Source organism: Cydia splendana, chromosome 2 (genome assembly GCF_910591565.1).
Source record: "Cydia splendana chromosome 2, ilCydSple1.2, whole genome shotgun sequence".
NCBI lineage: Eukaryota > Metazoa > Arthropoda > Insecta > Lepidoptera > Tortricidae > Cydia > Cydia splendana.
In genome coordinates this window covers 29,645,004-29,658,655 of record NC_085961.1, presented here as the reverse complement: position 1 = coordinate 29,658,655, position 13,652 = coordinate 29,645,004, and the positions used below count along the sequence as shown (strand labels likewise).

The 13,652-nt window shown below is 38.7% G+C and overlaps 2 protein-coding genes across 3 annotated transcripts; both read right to left on the bottom strand.

Annotated features, from left to right (window-relative positions):
• Positions 1 to 94: 94 nt before the first annotated feature.
• On the bottom strand, positions 95 to 8,895 carry LOC134806101 (FK506-binding protein 59). Of its 2 annotated transcripts, none has more exons than XM_063779376.1 (9): positions 8,582 to 8,895; positions 7,436 to 7,578; positions 6,296 to 6,416; positions 4,894 to 5,076; positions 4,082 to 4,294; positions 3,299 to 3,471; positions 2,591 to 2,689; positions 1,624 to 1,734; positions 95 to 288 (listed from the first exon to the last, which is right to left on the bottom strand). In XM_063779376.1, the coding sequence occupies exons 1-9, from the start codon at positions 8,781 to 8,783 to the stop codon at positions 112 to 114; spliced, it is 1,422 nt and encodes a 473-aa protein (XP_063635446.1). In that variant the 5' UTR covers positions 8,784 to 8,895; the 3' UTR covers positions 95 to 111. The 2 variants fall into 2 exon arrangements, with proteins under 2 accessions (XP_063635446.1, XP_063635447.1); XM_063779377.1 differs by having other exon boundaries at positions 198 to 288; positions 1,617 to 1,734.
• Positions 8,896 to 11,679: 2,784 nt separating this feature from the next.
• On the bottom strand, positions 11,680 to 13,086 carry LOC134799987 (uncharacterized). The gene has a single exon (XM_063772425.1). The coding sequence runs from the start codon at positions 12,949 to 12,951 to the stop codon at positions 12,385 to 12,387; it is 567 nt and encodes a 188-aa protein (XP_063628495.1). The 5' UTR covers positions 12,952 to 13,086; the 3' UTR covers positions 11,680 to 12,384.
• Between the last annotated feature and the right edge of the window lie 566 nt (positions 13,087 to 13,652).

The window sequence follows — 13,652 nt, the reverse complement described above, 5'->3', positions numbered from 1 at the left end:
TCTTATACCTGTACATCTTCCGAAAATTCGCGTTTGTACGGGACAAACGGTAGACAATTTCATGGAATGCCCCTAATGCAACCTATGTGTGACCCTCATGACACATGTCGTCTACATATTCTGGAACTGTCCGTCCTTGTCGAGCATGAGTATGTTGGGATTTTCGCGCTCGAAGTGTGTTGGGGCCCTCGTCCGCTGCTCGTCCGTCCACTCCCCCTCCCCCGAGCCCCACTCGCCCACCGCCGACCCGATCACGTCCACCTCCTCTTTAGCTCTTATCTTCTCCAACTGAACACACACAATATGGGTAACGTGAGACACAAAAAATATTATAATAACGAAACTGGAGTCCGTCCATAGTCTAATAAAACATGGTCTTCTCTTCCCAGAGTGACACAAGCCTACGTCACAATAACATTGCCATTTTGTGTAGCGCTATTGCATACTATTATCAAAGAGAATAAAGTCTATAGAGACGGATTGTCAAAGTAAATTATGTAGCCACTGTAAATTTACTGCCATCTTTTGACAGAACATAAAACTGTTAGAACGCCATTTGACTTTGATCCTTATTCTTTTAGTGATATGTGTTAACTTATTAAATATTAATATTCACGCCATCTACTCGACTATAGGCCAAAGGTATAGTTCCATGTTTTCGAGCGATGGCGCCACAACCTTCAGCCTATGCCCGAGTAGATGGCGTGAATATTAATATTTAAAAAGTTAACACATATCAGTTAAAGAATAAGGATCAAAGTTAAATGGCGTTCAAACAGGTTTAATCTTCTGTCGAAAGATGGCAGTAAATGAACTGTAGCTACATAATTTACCATGACAGTAACTCTCTTCTTCAAATCCTCTTTGCTATTATGCTGTCGCATGATGACGTAGGCTTGTGTCAGTCACGTGGTCGGAAGAGAGTACCAGGCGGAGTATATTATTATACCATGAGTCCGTCTATAGTCTGTATCATTAGGTATTTAAAAAAGAGTATACAAAATCTACCCTCAAATAGCTTCTTAAGCCAGTCAAGGTAGATGAAAACATTACATGATCAAATAATGTAGGTTAAAGTCAGGTCGTTCAGTGACAGATCCAGGTGGTTTTGTATTTGGTTGGTTAATCAATAAATGTTATAACTACCCGAAAATGTACAAATTATTTGTTGACTTTTATTTAAGTACCTAAAGATACAGAGTATAAGTTAACTACAGCGGCTTTTACGTGACCACGTGTGGAAGTGTCACCATTTATTGACAATTTGTCATTAACAAAGTCTGTACAAAGTGAACTTTGTCCGACTCAAATAATTATAAACATCAAGAAAATAGGGTACTACTAGCGCCACCTAGGGACGAGCGGCGGAACTACAGTAGTACAATTTCTTGTGACAACAGATGTCGCTAGTGGTACCTGAATCTTATAATCCTAAACCCTGATAATGGTAAGGATGGTATTCCATCTGTCCAATATCTTGGTCCAATGTGTATTTGCGTCTCACATTTTACTAATGAGAGATGAAATAGAACAACATCACGATCATTAGTGTAAGTGAAATGATACATGAAGTGTGAAATGGCGGATGATTATTGTAAGCCAGTAAGAGTGCGGACCTGTTACCTCCGTGTCGTGCTTGGCGAACTTGTCGAACATGTTGGCGTACAGTTTCTTCTCTTTCTGTTTCTGCTTCTGTATCGCCTGTTTGCACACCACTATCTGGTTGGCGGCAGCCTGCAATTCAAAAGAACATAGTGAAAAAAAATGCTATGAAGAGTCCAAGGAAAAATTATGATGTATTATTCTTTCTACTTATACTTATCAATGTCATTCTTATTCATTAAAATATCTAGTATATTATTAGTATTAAATATTAAAACTATTTGGACGGTGACCGATGCGAATTAGTTTTGCTACATATTTAATTACACAAACGGGTCTACCGCGATATAACTTCGTTTTTACCTTATATTCCGACGTTTCAGCTGAGTTGCACCAGCTGTGGTGACGGAATTTAAGGTAAAAACAATGAAATTAGATCGCGGTAGACCCGTTTGTATAATTGTATGTCTTGGTTGGTATAATGAAAAAAATATGTGTACACAACGCGAGAGTTTAAAGTGTTACAGTGTTGCCACATTTTACGAGTTTATTGACAATGTCAAAAGCGTTTAAATATATTTTTGGATTTAATTATTGTCAACTGTACTAAAATGATGTAGTGGGCGGCTTTTGCGGCGTGGTTTATATAATAAAAAACGCCTACGTAGTAGTGGTACCTAGTCTTAGAGGATATAACCAACGGAGACGCCATGTCTATAATTTTCGGTACAAAATAGTCTGCCGTTTTTTGCGGGGGAGGGGCACATCAAATGTATACGTAACGTAAACATAGCCATGTCAGATAAACGTCAGTCCATACATGTGGTTGACATGTGGTTGACCATTGGCCGCCTATTTTCGACAGAGGCGAACGCCTGTTAATGACCACTCCGTTTGGTTATATTCTCTAAGTACCTAGTAGTAACGCTATTGTAAACGCTTAAAAAAGCGAAGTGTGTAGGTGGCATATGTTTCCTTGCCAACCTACCTTGTTCTGCGGCTCGGCGTCCACAACTTTCTGGAAGTCTTCGAGCGCCTGCTCCGCCTCGCCCAGCCCGAGCAGCGCCTGCCCCCTTCGGAACAGCCCCTTGAAAAAACAACGAATTTATTTCTATAAAACAGTTATAAAAAGAAGTGACAATATGAGAAATCTATATGTTCTGTCTGCGTTTGCATGCAAATATTTAAAATCGTTGAAAATATCTCAGTGGCCTTTCATTTGAAATATATGAAGAAAAGTGCGTGTTGGAGACCGCTCTTACGTCTAAATAATTTCTATTTATTTTTAATATTTACATAATGTTGTAAGTTTCAGCGCGGCCGAAAGGTTCGGCAGTCTTTCGGGCGAAACCGAACCAAACCTTCGGCCGAAATTATGATTTTTAGGGTTCCGTACCCAAAGGGTAAAAACGGGACCCTATTACTAAGACTCCGCTGTCCGTCTGTCTGTCTGCCTGTCACCATGCTGTAACTCAAGAACCGTGATAGCTAGACATTGAAATTTTCACAGATGTATTTCTGTTGCCGCTATGCGCACAACTGACGTGATTTTTTTGCCGTTTTTTACGTAAATGTAGGTACGGAACCCTTGGTGCGCGAGTCCGACTCGCACTTGGACGGTTTTTACACAGAAACTTCGGTTGGACAATAGTTTAAATAGTGATTTGATGATGTTTGGTCGGGTCAGCCCGTTTACCTTGACGTTGTTGGTGTCGAAGGTCAGCGCCTTGGTGGCGTGGTCGCGGCTCTCGAAGTGGTGCGGCGGGGACACCTTCAGGTACACCAGCGCCAGGTTCAGGTGGGAGGAGAGAAGGAGCTCTTTGGCTTGCTCTTTTACTTTGTCTTCTACGCTGTTGTCTTCAGGGACATCTGGAAAGCAATAGAATAGGAACATAGAATGCAATGGTGACTCAGCCCAACGTCATTGTTGTATTTTTTTTTTTACTATCCAGCACAAAGCAAACAGCAAATCTACACACAATAAGCCGCCTCGTGGGGATATAGCACGTGCGAATTGGTGTGGTCTGTGTAGATGTGCCTCGTCTGTTGCATCATGGACACACGTGTTTGCCTCGGACGAGGACGTTTACGCAGACCAAGCTGCTTCGCGAGGCTGCTAGTTGAATATGAAAATGAAAAATGATTTATTTAGGTATCAAAAATGCAGCTTATTACATAGTTGAGGGGTATTACATTTTTAAAAGTGTTCGACAGTCTAGGAATAGTGTCCTGAGCCCTAAACTAGGTAAACCTGTCTTTCTATAATATGGACCCTTTTTGTTTGTCTATGAACTCACCATCAAGCGACGAGACCACCCCCTTGTACATCTTGATAGCCAGCTGGTGTTTGCCCGCCTTAAAGTAGTTGGTGCCCTCCTCCTTGTAGATCTTGGCTTGCTCGAGCTTCTCCGGCCCATCCATGGACCAGGATTCCTTGGCTTTCTTGAAGTTGTTCAACTTTACCTATGACTATACTCACCATCGAGCAAGGAGCCCACCCTCTTGTACATCTTGATAGCCAGCTGGTGTTTGCCCGCCTTGAAGTAGTTGGTGCCCTTCTCCTTGTAGATCTTGGCTTGCTCAAGCTTCTCCGGCCCGTCCATGGACCAGGATTCCTTGGCTTTCTCGAAGTTGCTCAGCTTGACGACGTACTCGACGGCAGTGTTGGCTGGCACGCCGAGTTCAGTGTTGCCTGGAGTAAAAAGTAATTAATTTGGTGGTGACAACCCAAATGTAGACGAAACAAAATATACAAAATTACTATACAGAACATTCTCCTCACGTGTGAAAGTCAACACCGACATTGGCAAATTCACCCTGTGCAAAATTGCAGGGAGTAAACCAGAAAAAAAATGTAGACAATAGAGGGTTTACAATGAGACAAGATTAGAAAAGGCAAGAATGACTGGCTGTGCTGGATGGTAAACCTTGTTTCCTTAATGGTGGACAGGACATCTGCTCCTTCTGTTTAAAATTTTCGACTTAAGAAATAAGGTTCTTTGTTCTGTTAAACTCAAGAGTTTACACAATGTTCAGTTTCACGGTTAATGGTCTCCAGTTCTCAGTTCTCCAGCGCGCGCTCGAAGCCCTCGCAGACGTTGCTATCAGCCTCTCCCAGAGAGTACATGTGTCACTGTATTTCGTTCACTGTCTTCTATACATACCTTCGGACTTGAAGGCGTGTTTAGTCTCTATGGTAAGATGGGACCTCTCTCCCTTCAGGAACTTCCCCAACGCCCCTGGATGCCCTCACCCTGGCTGTCCTAGAGTAGTCTTCTAATTTAAACATACCTTCAGACTTGAAGGCGTATTTAGGCTGTATGGTGAGCCGGGACCTCTCCCCCTTCAGGAACTTCTCGAGCGCGCGCTCGACGCCCTCGCAGACGTTGCTGTCAGCGCCCTCTCCCAGCGGGAACGTGAGTGTGCGCGTGTCGAACACTTTGCCGTCGGGGAGGAGCTTGCCTTCGAGCTCCACTGGAATATTAATGTTTGTTTACATCTTGAGTCATACGATATCGGTAGGGAACGACAATCTAAATCACGGACTAGTCTACTATCTAAATTAATTAAATTCAAGGTCGTTTTTTAGCTGGCAAAGTTTGACCCCTGGGTACCTTTGAGAACTATTACTTATTAGTAAGTTGAAAGCTTTGTTGGTAAAAGTTCAGTTAAAACTCCGACCACGCTAAGTGAGTGCAAGCTTTACGTGAAGTATGGAGATTCGTATATTATGCGGTATGTATAGGTATTTGATATTTTAGTAACCACAAAACGTATAGCGCTATACATGTCAGAGAAGTTAGAAAAATCATTTATCCATTATTTGGCCTTAAATAAATTTGAAGCCCTTATTGAAGCGCGTCACACTGTAAATCTTGTCAAGGTTGTAATCAAAAACATATCAAGTTGAGAATCTGAATACAGCTCTAAGATCTAAAATTCTACATAGTATTAATTCTATACATTGTGTAATCATAAAGAGGCGTTTTATGTTACTGAATTAAATTGTAAAGTAATGAAATACATGTCAGTAGATATCATGTTTCCGTCACATGACACTAAAACATTGTTAGAAGTTACAATGAAATGAGGGCATTGTCCTATGGAAGAGAAAGTGTGCTTTCAAGCATTAATAATATCAAATTACAGTTTTCTATGTATACATATAGCTAAGCTAAATATTTCAAACTTATTATTAGACTTCAAAACTATCACGACGCCCATATGTTCAATATCGCCTAAATAGTATTTGAATATTGAATCCTCAATGTTCCAAACACGCACATCATGCGGTTTCTGTGATTCTAAAAATATAGGTCTCATTGATAATGAAACCACAGTCAGTCATTTTATCAAAAAAGTCGACCACATTGCAGCTCGTAAAGATTTAATTAATGTAGACTTAGCATTGGTATTATCTTTCGTTAACATAAAATAAAAGTTAACTCTGAACATATCTTATAACAAAATTTGCCATTAAGACCTGCGCAAACCGGCGCAGCAGAGATCGCGCGAGAAAGTTGCCGTGCGAAGCAGCTCGATCTGTGTAGACGTGCCTCGGAAAAAGTCAAACGCACTCGCGGCCGCAATGCCTCGGGCGAAAGGGGACGGCTATTGAGTAAGAACGCTCAGTATTCTTACTTGAGCTGAGAGACCCAATGACCCAAGAAATAGCGTTTTTAGGTTAAGTTACCTGTGACCAGAGCTCCATCGTTGGGGTTGTCGAAGCCCTCGCCCTGCTCGATGATGTGACGCAGGATCCCCTTGTTCTTGTTGGGACTCAAGTCCTCCACTTTCCAGTCGATCATTTCAATCTGAAAGGTTTCGAATCAGTTTACCAAATTGGTTTCTTTGAATAATTTACGGTTTAGACTCACTTATTTTTGGTCATTCGCGCGACATGTTTCGGATGTTACGACTCGGCCACGACATTAAGCGACTTGCGACGGCGGCAGCGATAACCATAGGTTGGAGCGAGACGCAGCGATCGGACCCTTAGTTCCCACCCACGGTTGTCGCTGCCGCCGTCGCAAGTCGCTTAATGCCGTGGCCGAGCTGTTAGGCTCTCCGATACATGTCGCACGAGTGACTAAAAACAAGTGAATCAAAACCGTAAAATTATTCAATGTTAGTATGTCTCACATCAGTTTAAATTCCATTAAATGGGTGTCTTACAGTAGTATGATGATATAATGAGAAATGCAACCGGATGTTGATGTCAGAATCTTGAAATACCAATTTTTTGTATACTATTAACCACACTGTTAACTGACAGTTTGTAAACCTTATTACAAAAGGCAAAATGGACAGTTAAGGTTAAGAGTGTTGCTGTTTGTACCAATCACATCCATCCTTCGACATAAATTTGTGTCCTGTTGTTGGACGTGAAATAGCCCCACCCCCAGGGATTTAAGAGACTTTGAGAAATGCTGTAAAACAGGGTTTTTTTTACCTGTGAACCTCTAATCAATTTCTCAGACAAATTCGACCCACACAGTGGAGAAAAATATCACTTGGTATTTAACAAAGTCTGGTTATAGATACTTGATGTCTCCTATGGAACCCCTTTATGATCTCTGATGAACGGAAATTCTGGGGGTTTATGTACCACTTAGATTAAAGTTGAAAATGAAACAGAAAGTGAAGAACAACTACAAAAATTCTACTGGGTGAGGCCTATACCTTTTATGAGGATTCTGGAGTAACTTTTTTCAGTAATTAAGATTTACCTTAGATTAAGTACAAATACTTTATAGTGTATGGTTCTGGGTACAGCAATAAATGCCTTCTATTTATTTATGTACCACTTTTAGAACCAATGCCATAAATTCACCTCAAATTGCAGAGTAGCATTAGGTGGGATCTTGGGAGGGCTGCCGGAGGCTCCATAGGCATATTCTGGAGCGCAGGTCAGCACACACACCTCCCCCTTCTTCATTGTGGCTACGCCTATGTCCCATGCCTTTATAACCTGTCCTGTTGACCAGAAATAATACAAATGTAAGGTTTAAAAAAGACTTGACCAGTGTTCAAAGGAGGATTCCATGAAATTGTCTACCGTTTGTAGTAGTAGTAGTAGTAAACTCTTTATTGTACAAAAAGACATATCAAAAATAACATACAATTAGTAAGAAGTTTGTCCCATATGAACGCGACAAATGGTCAAAAATATGCACAGAAAAATAAAAGCCTGCTTTAAATGCCGAAATAAAAGTCACAACACAGGAAATAAAATGCGTTTGTACTCCAAAGTCTATTGTGATATATAATCTAAATACCACAATAGAACATATGCTTGCCTAACACATGTAACTTTTTGTAGAAGTACCCACATATTACAATATTTTAAACCAATACACAATGCAGCTATATTTGTGAGTGCAAATAAGGAGCAATTTATGTTGTTACATTAAAACTGTATAATTTTTTGACCTACTGTTAACCTTTTCTTAACAGTTTTTGGTACAAAAGTACTTTATTACCTGTTTCTATGAGATTTACTATGTTTGGCTTGACATAATAAAGCTTGCTATGAATCAATCTATGTTGCAATATCTCTCAATGCAAAATAATCTACATATCCTATTCATGTATTGCCTTTGACTGTGTGCTCAGCTACACAATAAATGGGTTTTGAGATGTAAATGTTGACCCCGCTGACCCAAAGTACCACATTCAATCCACTTTCAGGGTTCTTAGCATAAAAATATCAGTCCACACTTCAATGGAGAATAAATTACATTATATGCATGACATTAAACGTTATAAGCAAAATCTTGTCACATTTGGGAATTTTATATTAAATAGATTTTTTGAGTGACATGACATGTAAAATAGTTAATCAATATATCAATTTTGAAATGAATAGAACACTGAATTGCGAGTGAAAAGCGTTTTTCTTGCGTTTCATTTTGAATGTTGATTAATAACGCCAGTTGTTTCACGTGGTGGTGAACTTGATCAAAGAGTGAAATTTTACCTTTCCCCAGCTGGAACTCAAAGGGCTCGTTCCTGTCCTTGCTGGAATCGAACTTGGTGCCGTCTAGAAGCGTCCCAGTATAGTGGACAGTGACCTGACAACCCGCGTTGGGTGTATCAGTGCCATGGCCCTCCTGAATTATCCTTTTCAGGACACCGCGGTCGCCCGCCTTGCTGATGTCTACTCCTTCGTCTACAGTCATGATTGGTGTATATTTATATAGATGTTAAAGCAAAGAACGCTCTTAGCGTCGAATCTTTAGCGAATTACAAGCAATGCGCACAGCACGCCGGTCGAATTTATATGAACTGTCAAATCAAAAGTAGACGGAATTTTCTAGACGTCATTGATTACGGCTATCTCTTTCTAAGCGCAGATAACGTGCGTAAGAGAGGGATAGAAAATTTGTCTGAAATACGTTCCATTTTAGGCAGAACTACACGGAGTTCAAGTGAGAATAACGTTATAGCCATAACACACTACCGCACCGCACCAAGGGCACGGTAGCGTCGCACCAAGAAAAGTCTGCAGCGGATTTGATAGCCCACGCAGTGTAAGTGTTATTTATACCATAGACTTATAATATATAGAGACGGTGTCTCAGCGAGCTGTCACTGTTCCCACTTTTGTTTAGTGTACGATTAACAATGAGGCCCACGTTGCTGTAGCCATGTCGATAAAGTCATATCGATAAACTATCGACATTTCTTGCAATTTTAATTTTACTTCAAAGGCTTAACGATACCTAAAATTACCAAAAACGCTTTTATTCTTTATTGTGGTTATCAGATCACAATTTTATAGTCACGCCCCAGCAGGGAACCAAGGGAAAGTTCAGATATTTAATTAAAATACATGAATACGTCCTAAAATAGGTGTTCTGCAATAATTGAATTATATTATTATATTATAATATATTCATTATCCATTAGCATTTCAATTATGTTTATGTTTAACGAAGATATTGAAGCTTCAATTAATCGCTATTTCGTTCCGCTGTGTAGCGTTTATCGATATATAACATGATTAAAATCGACTTTTCACATCCCTAAAAGAGCACACATATACGCTTTTACGCACACATACACAGCCTGGGCGCATCAAGAAAGGCAACACTTGATTTGAAGTCCACCTTGTCAACAGTATGGTTGTCCTTTTTTGACAAACGGCATTTTTAAAAGAGCGAGGAGAGAGAAATGATACTAGTTGCTGCGACGTGAAAGAGAACAGAAAACGTTGGGCCCTTGATTTATACGTCATAATTTCATAAAAGTTTGACGTTTCAAATGACACTTGCACTGCGTGGGCTATCAAAATCAATGCAGACTTTTCACGGTCTGACTCTAGTGTGTTACGGCTGGTTACGGCTTTTACACTGGGCCCGGCTATAACCGCGAAAATCGAAGTTCGCATTTTTCTTTGTCACTCTAATTACAGCTTGGCAAAAAGAGTAGAAATTAAAAAGTGGCAACACTGTAGTGTCGTCCCTTTCAAACCAATATATTTAAGAAAACGGGACGACACTACAGTGTTGCCACTTTTTAATTTCTACTCTTTTTTGCCAAGCTGTACGTCTTCAGTTGAGTAAAAGAAAAAGATCCCCGCAATTTGCGAATTTCGGTTTTCGAGGTAGCCCCTGCGACCCTACAGCCTGGCAAAAGAGTAGAAATTAAAAAGTGGCAGCACTGCAGTGTCGTCCCGTTCTCTTATAGTGGTAACAGCCTATCGCACCGCACCAAGGTCATTGTGCGACGCATCCATAAGTAAGAGCGAGAAAATCGCTTTCTCGCTCTTACTTATCGGTGCGTCGCACAATGACCTTGGTGCGGTGCGATAGTGTGTTACGGCCATTATATGAATTGATTTGAAGGGCACGACAATACAGTGTTACCACATCGTTGGCAAACAAGCATTACAGCCCAGTAAGCGATAATCTAACCTATGGACACATCCTACTACTAATGTATGCATCACATCCAAACTATAAAGGAGTAAAACGACTTATAAGTTCAAAATTGTGTATTAACTAAGTATTACACTTCAGTCTTTTACTATCTTATTATTGATAAAAAAAATAATTGAAATATACACCAAAAAGCCAAAAAAAAACAATCTAAACTCTTTTGCAAAAGAGATCAAATCCACTTCAATTTACTAAGGAACTCAATTATTATGATTATTATGCATCATATATATTTGTGAGGGTGGTATTCCATAATTCCACCTGTCCAATTTCTATGTCCAATGTTCAGTGTGTCTCACTCTCTCATTAAAGCAAAATGTGAGACGCAATACACATTGGATAGGTGTAAATCCACCCTTACATCTTAGCTACAATAAAAATGATCTTATACTATTTATGTACAAGATTAAGCACAAATTTTATTGTAAGGAAGTAAATTAGTATTATTTTATCTATGATGATGAAATAGATGAATATTATTGAATATAGTTAATCAATTCTGAGTTCTTTCATTTTAAGATATTTTACAAACAATATAGTTACCAATTCTTTAAAATGGCCATCTTCAGAAAATATATAGGTCAAGCAAACCTTGTCAGTAAAAAAAGGCGCAAAATTCAAATTTTCTATGGGACGATATCCCTTCGCGCCTACATTTTTCAAATTTGCCGCCTTTTTCTACTGACAAGATCTGCTTGACCAAGTATATGTCTGCATTTAATTTTGCCATTACTCCATGGAAAGTGTATTGAATAGGAGCTAGTATTTACACACAACCATACAAATATATACTGAGAATAGCTAAATAAATGGGTGAATTAATTTTGAACCTACTTATTTTCTTTTATAATACCAAAACTTACCAGATACTTTTTGGTTTGTAATAAATATGTGATGATGATGATCTTTCTTACCAGATCATCATCACATAAATATGTATTAGTCCAATATCCAATATTTCTACATTCTCAAGAAAAGGAGAAAATGCTAATTTTTCATACAAAACCTGGGAACAATATGGTCTGCAGCCTTAGAGTTAGACCAAGAAAAGTCTGCAGCAATTTTGATAGCCCACGCAGTGCAACTGTTATTCATATGTCATAATTTCATAGAAGTTTAAAATAACACTTGCACTATGTGGGCTATCAAAATTGCTGCAGACTTTTCTTGGCCTAACTCTACCATTATTCATTGAAAAAAAAATACTTTTGCAGGGCTTAAACTGGAAATTAAGGGGAGAGGCCTTTGCCCAGCAGTGGGACACTCAAATAGGCTAGAAAAAAAAGGCTTAAACTTCTTGAATTGTTGGCCTGGTTGTCAGACTTGACAAACATGTAGGCAGTATGGTAAATAATCTATTAGTATTTCCAAAATTTGATATTTAGTGGAACATGTTTACAAAGTATGTTAAAAATTGATTCACCCAAATACAATTTATTAACATAGCATGACTATGTATAGTTTACATTATGTACAAGTACTATTATAATTTGCATCGTTCTTTTACTGTTACATCAAGAACCATAGTCTAATAAAACATGGTCTTCTCTTCCCAGAGTGACACAAGCCTATGTCACAATAACATTGCCACTTTATATAGCGCTATCATATATTATCATATAGCGCTGTCGCATGATGACGTAGGCTTGTTGAAGACAGTACCAGGCGGAGTATATTATTATACTATGATCAAGAACTAAAAAAATCTCAAATAGTATCTATGAAAATCAAATACCTAACCCTAATTGTCATATTATTGGAATAGCTGACATATATAAGAGGTTTCAGTTGTACATAGTTAAAAACAAAATATACATAAATATAATTAGTTAAAAAGTAATCAACATTGATTAAGGCATTTACTTCCATAATATCTATAATGTCTTTTATTTGCTTGACTAAGTAATTTAACATCATTTTCCTGTAACCATTCATCTGAGCCATCACAGCAGTCGCAAATTCCGTCGTTGACTTTACTGGAAGGGACGAAATTAGGAGCAACCCTCTTGTTACTGCTCTGGCTATCACAATAAAATGTACCATTTACACAGGCATTAGTACTAGGTTCATCACTGGAATCTTCACAGTCACAGTAGTCATCATTAACTTGCTCAAATGGAATATACTGATCTGATTTCAAACATTTAAACTCTTCCTTCGCATCGGGCCTGTACTGCGGCATCGTATAATAAAGCACACCCTTAATGACTCCATGGTCATTTATGTATTTATCAGATTCTGCCCGCACGTGCACTATGTTTTCTATATCTGCGACGTGAACTGGAATCACTCTGTCGCTACTAGCAGCCGAGGTAATGGATAGAAAGAAATATAGTTGATAAAGTATGAAACTAATTACCATACATATTGTCAAGGTAATTATGTTCTTTTTCTTCCTTAAACCCATGATTATGTACTTTATGGTTTTATTATTGCCGAGGAAATTAGAAACATGTTCTTGCGAAGCAAATATGTGGATTTTATTGTAAATTGATAAAGAAAAATAATATTATCCCGGCTTTACTTGCGTTTATATGCCAATGTCAAAATTGTCAAATCATAAAAAATCAAACTATGATAAGATAATGCGTTTCGTTCACTCCACGTAAAATAATGATGACGATGACGGTGATGACGATGATATGATGATGATAACGATCGTTTTTTATAATAAGCTACTTTGAAAATTAAATTATTTTTAAAGTATTAAAATTTACAGATTTCATATTGTGGTCAATTTTCACCTCATTTTCACTTGTGAATTAGCGTTTAGTTTTGTACCATATTACCATTGCCCTATATATTATTCTTTGCCATTGCCTTGCCAATTAAAAAAAAAACATTGAGGTGTTTTACACATGCTTAAATATATCTGAGACTCCAAAAAATAGAAATGAACTCACACAGTGAAGACAAAACAATGGAGAAATAAATGCATACCCCTATAGGTTTTCATTTGGGACATGGGACTGATGTACTCTCGATGTTCTTTCTGATTGTCGTTGCTCGTTGTTTGGAACTGTAGTAAGGGTGGTATTCCACCTGTCCAATGTGCATTGCGTCTCACTCTCTCATTAAGAAAAATGTGAGATGCAAATACACATGGAC